Source organism: Cyprinus carpio, chromosome B1, assembly GCF_018340385.1.
Source record: "Cyprinus carpio isolate SPL01 chromosome B1, ASM1834038v1, whole genome shotgun sequence".
Lineage (NCBI taxonomy): Eukaryota > Metazoa > Chordata > Actinopteri > Cypriniformes > Cyprinidae > Cyprinus > Cyprinus carpio.
The window spans coordinates 740299-752589 of NC_056597.1; the positions used below are offsets into that span (position 1 = coordinate 740299).

Consider the following 12291-nt stretch of genomic DNA (forward strand, 5'->3'; position numbering starts at 1 on the left):
TTAGGTGTTGTTTAAGAACACCATAAGGAACACCTTTCTTAGTACCTATAGCATGTACACTTACACTTTCCTGCATTGTTTTTAATAACTTTTTGAATTAAATAGTTGCTGTGACCTAATAGGATAGAAAGTGTCCAGTTTGTGCATAGTTAAGGATCTTAGCAGATGCAATACACAGCTGTATCATGAGTATTCAGTCATCTGTCTCATTTATACTGATTTTGCATATTGTGCAGTCGGGGATATAAATGTAACAGCGGAAAGCCTAAAAATCAACAGTGCATCAGCTTAGAATATTATATGAGATTTTATCACTTGTTTCCTAGCTGGTTATTACACAGTGTTAGATATTATTTTTTTTCAACTGTTAGTTCATTCGCTATATTCATTTTGTGGAAGTGTTGTGTAGATTGACACGAAGTCCTTTGAGAATCTCTGTAGAGTTGTTTTTAAACACATACATACACACTGAATGTCACGGCTTCATGTTTTTGGTGAGGACGTGTTTTCCTGGCTTGAATCTTTTCAGCATATGTGTGAGTAACAGACTGCAGTGGTTTACTGTGTATGTGTGGTTTTCCTCATCCAGATTCCATTGTGTGAATAATACTCTTACTAGCATGTGAAACATGAAACAAACATTCCCAGCTGCTGAGTGAGGACAGACAGAACAGTAGCAAGTTCATGTGAGAGAAACAGATACCATGCTTCATGGTAGCAACAATGTATTACAGGGCACTCATATCCCATAGTGACTCCGTATCTAGACTTCAGCAGTTTTAATTATTTGGTTGCTGCTTGCTGCTACATCCATATATTAGGAGTCTGGCTGAGCAATTCTTTTTTTTAATATTATGAGAAAAAAAAATATGTAGGACAGGATAAATAATTATTTATAAAATATTAACCCTCCGGGGTCCGAGGTGATTTTGGGGCCCTTGAGATGTTTTGACATGCCCTTCATTTGACATCCCCTTCATTTGATTGGCCATTACCCCATGTTCAGTTCACTAGCCACTCACATACTCTGGTCAGGACTGCCATGGAACTAGTGCTGTCACAATATCAGATTTTACTACATGATTATTGTGGCCAAAAGAATTCACAATAATGATATGTTTCTATATTGTTTATAGAAAAAGCTATCAGTCCAATTCGTCTTTATTTTGTGTTTTTTCTCCCAGCAAATAAATCACATTTAAAATATGAGTGTAAGGAAGCAGTGAGCTTAAATAACTATAACTGTGCAGAAACGTACAAAAAGTGCTTACAGTTCTTACAGCCTCCTTTCTAAAGACTGGGGTGGCTAACATCAAGGATCCAAAGAAGCTCCCACAATTGCAAGCAATTTTTTTTTTTTTTCGGGTATTGGTAGAGTATCAATTTTGCAGCAGTAGCAGCTACACACTTCATCTATCTTCTGATAAGTGGTAACCAGCATTACAGGGATAGTTCACCCAAAAATGAAAATTATTTCTTTAATTACTCACCTTCATGTCATTCCTAACTAGTAAGACCTTCCTTCTTTTTTGGAACACAAATTAAGATATTTTTTGAAGAAATTCCAAGAGCTTTCTGACCCTCCATAGACATTGTGGTACTCTCCTAGCAGATGGTGACTTTGGGTAGAAGAATTGTTGAATAAAGTCATTATTTTTGTTTTCTTTGCGCACAAAAAGTATTCTTGTAGCTTTGTAAAATTAAGTTTGAACCACTGATGTCACATGGACCATTTTACCGTCTGTGTCTATGCAGGGTCAGAAAGCTCTTGGATTTCATCAAAAATATCTTATTTGTGTTGAAGATGAACGAAGGTCTTACAGGTTTGGGAACGACATGAGGGTAAGTATATAATGACAGAAATTTTCATTTTTTGGGTAAACTATCCCTTTTAGATGCAAAACCGCCACTTACTGTGTTGGAGTGTCAACCAGATGGCACTGACACTGAATTATTTACGATATTATTGAATGTCCAGTATTAACAGGATATTAATACTTAATTTTTTTTTAATATATTGGTTATCGTCAATATATGAATATAATATTGGAGCACCTCTCTTCCGAGAACACAGACATGAAATTAATACAAACAGTATAATATCCTAATGTTGTTATACTATATATAAACACTCTTGGAACACTGTTCGCATTCAGATTAGAATACCAGAACTAACTCTTGTATGATGAAACCATACCTTGTTTAAATTTTACTCATGTCATCATACAAGGTTTTGGTCATAACACCCAATCGTAGGAGTCTTGGATATCTTGGTTGACCACGCCTGACCTTGTGTATTTGTGTGTACAGATATCTGGGGGGAGCAGTCATTTCAGACAGACCCTGATTTGCCTCCAGGATGGAAGATGATGACAGACATGGCTGGTATTTATTACTGGCACATTCCAACGGGCACCACACAGTGGGGGAGACCCGCCCCATGCCATCCGGTGCCAACTGGACCCAGCCATGCCAGCCGCAAACATTCCCTGGGTTCCCTGTCTCCCTCGCCCACTCCAGATCACGAGGTAACCCTTTGAAACCATGTTGTTACGCAAACTGGACATAAAACAAATCAAAAGTTGACTTATCCACATTGACCAATCATTTTCTCTGTACCTCTTTGTTGTCCCTTTAGTCGATGTCCTCATGCCGACATATTTTTCGGAGCTTCGAGTCGTTCAGGCAGCACCACTTCCGACAGCTCGTGTGACCCCGCCCCCGTCCCGTCTTCTTCATGTCTGGACCCTACCCCTATCCTGTCCTCAAACACTTCCTCATCCTCTGACGCCAATGTTCCTTCCTGTGGATTTGTCAACAGCTGCTACTTTGTAAGTCTTTTCATCAAGCTCCCATTTTACAGTATGGACAATACTTTATGGCCATATCCTGCCATTCTCTGGGTGTTTAGCTTTCACAATGAGTACAGTTTGGTTGTGGAAAATAAATGGATAAGACACAAACTTCACAAACTGTTCATAAAAGAAACAGAAAATTCAGGGAAATGCCATAACAGATGTGACAGTACTTTAGTCGTCATGGATTAAACGGAACTGGGTAAATTCTTAATATAGTTACAGGTTGCTATGACTGTATTTACCGTGCAGGCAGGGTGGCAAATTAATGTTCTTGCCCATCAGACACAGTGGCTGGTGAATGGTGAATTTTATCAGCCCTTATTATTTTATCAACTATTTTTTCAGATGTATGAAAAAGCTTATTAGATAAATGAAACTGATCAAACATGCATATCAATGTATCTTAACAGTCTGATTCTTTTTTATTTCAATTACTCCTGTCCTTAAAAGTTGGCTTAAATCTCTTTTTGGTCCTTTGAGTCTATGCTTTTTGCTGCAGCATAAAATGAAGCAAGGTTGACAGAACCTCACATGGTTTTTTTTGTTTCAAAATGGCAATGCGCTTTTGAATAACTGAACAAAAGAAGACATGCATCTTGCCAGATTTTTTTTTTTTTTTTCAGTTGACTTCTTAAATCAATCTTACTAGGTTAACATGACTTATATTTTTTTTGTTGTTTTGCTTTGTTTGAGATAGAGAAAATTAGTTGAGAAGTACTTTTTTATCACTGTCTTGTAAAATAGATAGCGTTTTGTTGGTGAAATTCATTAGTCTAGACATTAGTCTTCAGTGTCAAGTGATCCTTCAGAAATCATTCTGATTTGCTGCTCAAAAAACATTTATTATTATTATGTTAAAACAGCAGAGTAGAATAAAAATATACAGTTCTAAATAAAAGCAAAATAAAAGTGTACATTTCTATAACCCCCCCCCCCCCAAAAAAAAAAATACAAGCTTTTGAATAGTATAGTGTATAATATTACAATGCTTTTTATTTCAGATAAATGCTGATCTTTGGATCTTTTTATTCATCGAAGAATCCTGTTTTAAACTGTTTTAAATATTGATAATAAAAATAATAATAGAAATGTTTTTTTGAACAGTAATCAGCATATTAGAATGACTTCTGAAGGATCACGTGATACTGAAGACTGGAGTAATGATGCGGAAATGTAGCTTTGATCACAGGAATAAATGACATTTTAAAATAGGCCTATATTCAAATATAACAGTTATTTTAAATAGTAAAGACTAGTAGTGTATGTACAGAGAATTATGGATAAACTGAAATAAAAATTCTTGGCTGAAGCCAAACAAAATGAAACACTGGCCCGAAGGCAGAATACCAAACACGGTTTTTCTGTTTGGTTTTTTTTTTTCTCAGATTTATAAATGATTATCGGTACAATTTTGGGAAGATTGTTTGTCAAACGTATCGCATTGTGTGCGACAAATAATTTAATTGGAATATTGTGAAAATACCATTCAAACATTTGGCGGTCAATAGATTTAATTAAAAAAATTATATTATATAAGAAGTCTCATGCTCACTAAGACTACATTTGAAAAAAAAAATACAGCAAAACGATATTATAAAACGTTATTACATTAAAAAAAATGTTTCCATATTAATGTTTATTTATCTATTACATATATTTAATATTTCCTTTGATTCTTTGATGAACAGAACAGTATTTATTTGAAATAGACATTATTAATGTATTTACTATCACTTTTGATCACTTTAAAGCATCCCTGCTGAATAAAAGTATTAATTTCTTTAAAAACATTTCACTGAATTTTGAAGTGTTGTGTATATTGTATTGTCAAATTTAAATATATTCTGAAATTTGTATTGATATTGGTCATACATAATAAAGCTAAAACTATGTATATGTGTGTGTGTGTGTGTGTGTGTGTAGCCTCGGTCCTCATCCCTACAGATAATGCCAAAGGATAGACACTCTGAGGCACGCCATCGGGAAGAGGACAAGGTAACAACAACAAATGTTTACTCTCAGAATGCAGTGGAAAAATAGTTTGAGCTATCCTTTGATTCTTGCAACACAGAGTTCGATATCAACATCCATACTGCATCTAATCAGATCACAACCAAACACTGAACGGCCATATACTGTACACATACTGTACACACACACACATGCTTGCCGAGTGATCTAACAACCCTGTCTTGTCTCTCTCCACCCTCCCACCCTTGACCCCTCAACCTTGTCCTCCCCGTTTGTGTGTGAATAATGGTGCAGAAACAGCCATGGAGTGATTTTGCTGTGGGAAAGATTTGATAGTGAGATCTGGAAGGTTAGTATCTCAGGCAGTTTTTTATTGAACTGCAGAGACAAATACACAGTAGAATGTCTCAGGAAACTACTGTCAAAAACCTGATGTTCTTCACAGGGTTCGAAATCTATTTTTTTGCCCACTGGGCTGGTAAATATTGAGCCCATATTTTGCATTTTTGCATTATTTTTAAATAAAAATTCTACGAAAGGGCGCTCTACCTGTAGATGTTCTACTGGCGTAGTTGTGTTCTGAGATCCTGTGCTGCTTCATACCTTCCTTACCTTTTGACCTTTAACCTTTCTTCCCAGCGTGGCTTTTGTGTAATTTTGTCTGTCTGCACTGCAAAAATCATTTTTTGAACTAAATGTATTTTTCTTACACTTTTGCCAATAAGTTTTCTTGATTTAAGCATAAATCTAAATTCAGAAACAAACTTCAAATCTTATACTTTCACTTTATTTATTAAAATATGCATGTAGATATTTTAATACTGATTAAGAAAATGATTTTTGCACTGTATGTTGGTTATTGATCACTCTTAATCCCTTTTGTAAAATACGCAGGGTTCACACTGTATCCTTTTTAAAACTAATTTAATCATTTTCATTTTAGTTTGTGTAATCACTCATCGCAGGAACTGTGCTTTCCTGTTTTGTTTGGCGTGATCTCTGCACTGTACATTTGTGGGTTTGCTATACGTTGTGTGCTCAACTCTACTTTTTCTCTGCTTCAGGATCTGCAGGCAGCCACAGTAAACCCTGACCCTAGTCTGAAAGAGTTTGAAGGCGCAACTCTCCGCTACGCCTCCCTCAAGCTACGGTGTGTGAAAGCAAATAAATACAAATAAATGAAAGAGAGAAAATGTATATACCTCTTCTGACTGTGTGTGTGGCTGTGTTTAGAAACCCTGCTCCCGTGGAAGAGGAAGATTCCAGCAGCATTAACAGTGACCCTGAAGCCAAGGTGAGGGCACTTGAGTTTGTTCTGCACATACTGCAGCTATTCAGAGATAAAACTCTGCAGAGAACTTATTTTAGTCTTGAAGGCAGGATCCAAATGAACAATCGTCAAGCTCTGAAGCAAATATATATAAATACTATACTGTTTAATGGAGTTGCACACCATTTGGCTGGTGTTTGTTTAGAGACTGCAAAATTATGTGGTTTAACATTTGCTGTTGTAAGAGACAGACATGAATCAAATGAAAGACATGCATATGTCTACTAAATACCGTTTGTTGCAACTGCGGCAACACCTCTTTCCGCACTGGAAACAGATAGATACTTGCGTTCGTTTGATAAAATAATAATGGAAAACAGGCCATTCCATTTACATTCGGTTGGGCGAAAGAAATAGACATTTTGCTTCCTGTTAAGAAGTAGCCTAAATAATGATTTTAACAAACAATTTATTTTGTCCCCTAGTTTCGTTAGCTGTTTATTCAGGGAAAAAAGCTTGATAAATGTATGGTTTTAAAATGTTGCAGATTTGGGACAAATTATTTAATAAACGCTGTTGTTTGTAAATTGGTGGAATTTAGTGGCGCTGTCAGGAGTTTCCAGCGTCCAATGTATTTCTAGATATACATTGCCATCTGCTGGCTGCTCAAAGAAATGCACATGCACGTAATGCTTGGAGACGTGGGTAAAGAATACAATGGAAAGCGAAATTTATATTTAATATTACTGATGTTTTTATCTAAGAGTGAAACATATACTTAATGGATCAATAAGGAACCCTTATGTTAACATAAACACTAAACAGAACCCTCTTTGTCAAAAGACTAAAGCCCTGTTTGGATGGTAATTGTTTTCTCATGGTGAAGTAGGGGAATTTTCAACATTTACAGGGGTTAGCCTGTGATTTTAATGCTATTAAAGCGAATTCAGAATTTTTGTTTTTCTCCAACCATCCACATAAAAAACTGCCATCTTAAGTTTTATCACTGAGGTGCCACGTAAATTTATTTTTTACAGACATCCTCATGAGAAACAATTACAGTTCAAAAACGGCTTATAAATGCATAGTCACATGTATTTGTGCCACAAAACACAAAATGTGAAACATTGTTCTTCAGCTTCTAAAGAAAATGGATGTTGGCCATGGCTGCCAAGCTATAAAATGGTCAAAAAAGGTACAATAAAACTAGTTCATTTGCCTTTTGGTGCAAACCATCACTAACAAAAATGTACCACATTCCAGTCCAATTGGAATTCTGCCCACTGCATGGTCTTCTTGTTGTACAGTGGCTCTAAAAGACAGAGGTGAAGTGCAATGTGTATTTAATCCTTCAAATATTTGATTACACAATGTTCACCATTTAAAAGTTTGATGTCTCCAAGTTTTTGAAAGACATCTCTTATGCTCACCGAAGTCTTTGTTTGATCAAAATTACAATACAAATAGTAATATTGTGAATTATTGTTACAGTTTAAAATTGATTTTTCTATTTTAATATTTCTTAAAATGTTATTTATTTCTGTGATGGCAAAGTCGAATTTTCAACAGTCATCACTCCAGTCTTCAGTGTCTCATGATCCTTCAGAAATCAGTCTAATATGCTGATTTCGTGCTCAAGAACATTTCTTAAAATTCAATCAGTGTTGAAATGATTTATGCTGCTTAATATTTTTTAAGGAAACCATGTTTATTTTTGTATTATAAGGTCTTCCAGTGAAAGGGGGTCTTCTCTTTTGATCTCAGCACCCCTGTTCTAAGAGGTTGTGTGTGTGTGTAAATAATCATGTATGTGTATGAATGCGCTTTCTCTTTCTTACTCATTTTAGCAGCAGCTATTCTTAGAAGATGCCATGTGAATATTTTAAGAGGTGTTCTCTCAGTTTAGTCTCTAATCACTATAGAGGAGTAGGAGGATTTTGGATATGAGGCATAATAGAATATATGTAATATCTTAAGTCGTATATTTGCTGTGCTCTTCATTTGCATAAGTGTGTAGCAGTTGCCCTGTAGTTATTGGTCACAGTGTTTGTGCTTAATCAGTGGGTTTGTGCTATTTTATTACCGTGTTTTTGCTGTGCGCTCTCTTGGCTGGGTAGAGATGGCTGAAGAGGACTTGGCTCCGGGTAAAAGCAGCGTTGCTGTTAACAACTGCATTCGTCAACTGTCTTACTGCAAGAATGACATACGAGACACTGTGGGCATCTGGGGAGAGGTGAGATATGGCTTTCTCTCTCTCTCACATACACGCACACACAGACACACACATGCACACTCTTCAGCAAGGCATGTATGCATATTCATTTAAAATATACACAATGTTTCTAAACATGTCTTGTATCATCTTGAAAAGAGGGAAGGTAGAAACAGGGGGATAAAACAAAAAAGCAGAAAGGATAAAACAAGATGAGGGAGAGCTGAAAATGTCATGCAGAAAAAAGCAAGTGAATAGAAGAGGAAGAGGAAGAAAGAGAGTTTAATGTGTTGTGACAGGACACAGGAAGAAAGCCTCTGTTCTCCTCCTGCCTTTTATTTTCTGGTCTGATCATTTATTCATTACTTTCAACACACATACAAGCACAAGCATCCTCAGACCTTATAGTAGGCTTTGACATTGATTCCAAAACCTGGTGAGTATTTTAGGGCATCATAGGTGCACTTCTGATTGGTTTCAGAATGCTTCTTAGATACCTTTATATTAAACTTTTATTTATTTTAATAATTTTTTTCTTAGGGGTAAAAATCTACCTTAGCTTCTGCTCTAAACTATAGGGAGCACATTTACATTACTATAAGGTAACAATTAATAGCAGATTTTTATTGATGTCTTTCCACGGTCTAAACACTGATTGAGAGGTTACATGAGGTATGAGATGTTCGTTCATGTTTATTTCACATTAAAACTTGTAATAAAGACTCAGAGGTACTGAGTCCAGCTGTTTGAACTGAGGATTTTATACAGCAATCTGTCGGAGCCACATCAGAGTGTCAAACAAAACAGCGTTTGTTGTGTTTGAATTTCCTAAAGGAAATGTACATAACTTGAAAGAAGAGACTTTGTTTCTTATCAAAAGTAACAATATTCAAAACCGGCAGTTTCTAATGAAGATACTCTCATGCAGTGTTTAAACCTTTAAACCTTTTACACGCAAACCAAAAGACCCGTACCTAAATTTTCAATACAAATACGAGTACCATTACACCACTATTAGATACCAAAAAGCACAGTTTTTATTATTAATCAGCATTATTTATATGATGCCTTAGAAGGCAGCTGTCTATGTAGGCATTGGACAGCTTAGAAAGCTCACTAGGTTCTAAAACTAAACCCTTATCTTGACCTCTGACATTGAACTTGTGTGTCCAGGGGAAGGATATGTACCTCATTCTGGAGAATAACATGCTGAATCTGGTTGACCCGATGGATCGTAGCGTTCTACACTCTCAGCCAATCGCAAGCATCCGCGTGTGGGGCGTCGGCCGCGATAATGGAAGGTAAGCACTGGTTGCCATGGCATTGTGTATTTTTATGGGTTAGTTAAGGGGAAAATGTTAAATGATGAAGGGTTTATGAAATGCTTAATAAATGACAGCGATAAACTGAACAAAACTGAATGATTAATATCTCACTCTTTATTTATGAAAATGTGGGAGGTGTTTCCAAATTCTCTTGGAAACTGCACAGATGGGGCAAAAAATAATTTGATATCAGTTTAAACTTTACTGCTCTCAGCTGCCACAAACATCATCAGGGTCTTATTTACGAGGAGCTAATTTTTCTACTTTGCTGATCCTATTCGGCTGACTGGTCTTCTACCAACACTAATAATGTTTAATCTCTGTGACCCACTGAATGTTAACTCAAAGCTTTGCAATCTTTTTGAATAAGCAGTTTCTGCCTGGTTAAATCAGATAAAGAGCATTTCAAAAACTGAACTGACCTACAAAAGATATCGAATGGATGTAAATTGAAACATTACAATCCTTTTTTTGCTACAGGGAAATGCTATATATTAAATAATAAGCAATTATATCTCAGTATTTTCAGCCTTTTTACAATAGTTGATATATATCACAACATTTATCATTTTAAAGGGCTTATAAAAGTGTACTTTTTTCAGCCAGTGTTGCCAAGTATTTTCAAAATTTAAATGTGATAAGTTAAATGTACAAAAATACAAGAACTTATAATAATAAATATAATTATAATAAACTTATAATAGAGTAACCTCACTGTTTCTCCATTAAATAATCATTAGGAAGGAATAATGATATGTAACAACTGCCATGTGAATGCACCAACTGAACATACATTGTTATAAATATCAGTATTTAATAGCAGTATTTCATATATATTTACTAAATTTTTTTTAAACTTTTGAATATCCAAAAATGATGGAAAAAAATGGTTGAAATTGACAGTTTACCTTATTCACAGAATATTTCCTTTTTATATCATGACTATTCAGTGTAGCATGTTGCATGTAGAATTTGTTCTGTGATTTCTTTGCATTTAATTTTAATTAGAGATTTTAGATCTGCAAACGTCAGCATCCGTGCACCTGTGACTTTCCTCATGCACTTATTATCTGTACACTCTGCAAGAAATTCACTTATTGTGTCTGTGCATTCTGATATCGAGACACCTCCAGATTCTTCACACTAAAGGTCACTATATAATGATTCTGGATTGAAGAAGTCACCCCAGTGAAAGCAGGACAGAAATAAAAGATTGATGACTGAGAGACAAGTGCTAATGAAAGTTTAATCCAGTGTTATAGGGGCTGCCCGTATGTGTATGTGTAGAGTGTTTCTGAGGTCATCCAAATGTTTGATATGAATCTCTCACACACCGAAGAGCTTTACTTTTCGTGCTTTAGTCCCTGAAGAGCTGACTGGTATGTGTGTGTGAGTGTGTGTGAATGATGCAGGGGTGGACTGCAGCATACTTCATCAGGGATGCTGAATCACAGTTTTGCCTCACTGAGTGTAAGCAGTACTACACTCTGACCAGCAGATGGCACTGTTCATATGGTCGCTCAACAGGAATGATACTTTAGACTGGGCTTTTTTTAATTTATTGTGTAGTCTGCATGTGTAAGTATGTGTTCACATGTGATCATTGTGTCCTCCTATGCTAATACTCCACTAAGCCCATCAGTAACATTTTCCTCCCAAGACCCTGGAGGAGGTTACCGTAGCGACAAGCGAAACGTGAGGGGGAGGGTAGAGGGAATGCTGGGATTGGATGGAAGGAGAGTGAGCAAAAATGAGAAGGGGGTAAAAAAAAAGAAAGATTGAGTGTAGAGAGGTGAGCTGCATGTTTTTAACAGAGCAGAGGATGAGACGAGGAGGTGAAAATCTGTAGAAGAGGGGTCTGGCATAATGCTATAGCAGGAAAACACATTACTTAATAGATGTGAGTATTTTACTCTTTTTATGTCCAGCATTTTTTATTATTTACTCTATACGTCACCTAACTTTACAGTAGCCATGAATAAATGTAAGCCAATTTTTTCTACAGTATGGCATTTGTTGTTAAGTAGTTTTCAGGTGAAGTATTTGCTGGAGTGAGAAAGGATGAATTAGTAGGACTGTTAGAAGGTGGAGTGGGTGGAATTTCTCCAGATGGTGTGAATGAGGAGGAGGAGATTTCAGTATTAGAGAATTATGGATGAACTGTATGTGTTGTTATTTACTGTGGTGAGGATAGTATTGTGGAGTACTGTGTGTTCAGTTATTAAAGTAGGTCACGGCAAGATGTTCACGTCACTAAATGGGTTACATTTGAAAGAGACTGCAACTTCCTTGCGTGTTCCCTCAGATCAGGCCTTCCCTCTGATACCATCCCACACATCTACGCAAACTAGAACACATGCATTTTTTTCACATTCCTTAGGGGAACCTCAGGGTTCTGTTCTCTGTCCATTTGTGTTGTTCCCTGTACCTCCTTGTGGTTTCTCCTTCACCCTCAAGCACATTTTTCAGTTGAATCCTGCTGAGGTACTATAAAACTACCCATTTTGAACAGGTTTTACCAGCCTGGGGTTCATTCTGGACATTATTGAGTGCACTGAGTTCACCTGGTTTATTCTCTTTCCCTCTCAGTCTGTTTAATGTTTGTTTAATATATATGTTTAAATCTCTGTCTGTTTAATATGTATCACACTGTTA

At 36.2% G+C, this 12291-nt stretch overlaps 1 protein-coding gene across 1 annotated transcript in view; it reads left to right on the plus strand.

Moving 5' to 3' along the window:
• The window catches only part of LOC109078952 (amyloid-beta A4 precursor protein-binding family B member 2-like), a 44852-nt gene that overhangs the window by 23608 nt on the left and 8953 nt on the right, over positions 1-12291 (plus strand). The window contains 10 exon segments of the mRNA XM_042716129.1: positions 2311-2528; positions 2639-2647; positions 2649-2831; positions 4782-4853; positions 5124-5159; positions 5161-5178; positions 5894-5979; positions 6063-6123; positions 8144-8332; positions 9485-9612. Of these exon segments, the coding sequence (XP_042572063.1) occupies positions 2311-2528; positions 2639-2647; positions 2649-2831; positions 4782-4853; positions 5124-5159; positions 5161-5178; positions 5894-5979; positions 6063-6123; positions 8144-8332; positions 9485-9612 (1000 nt within the window).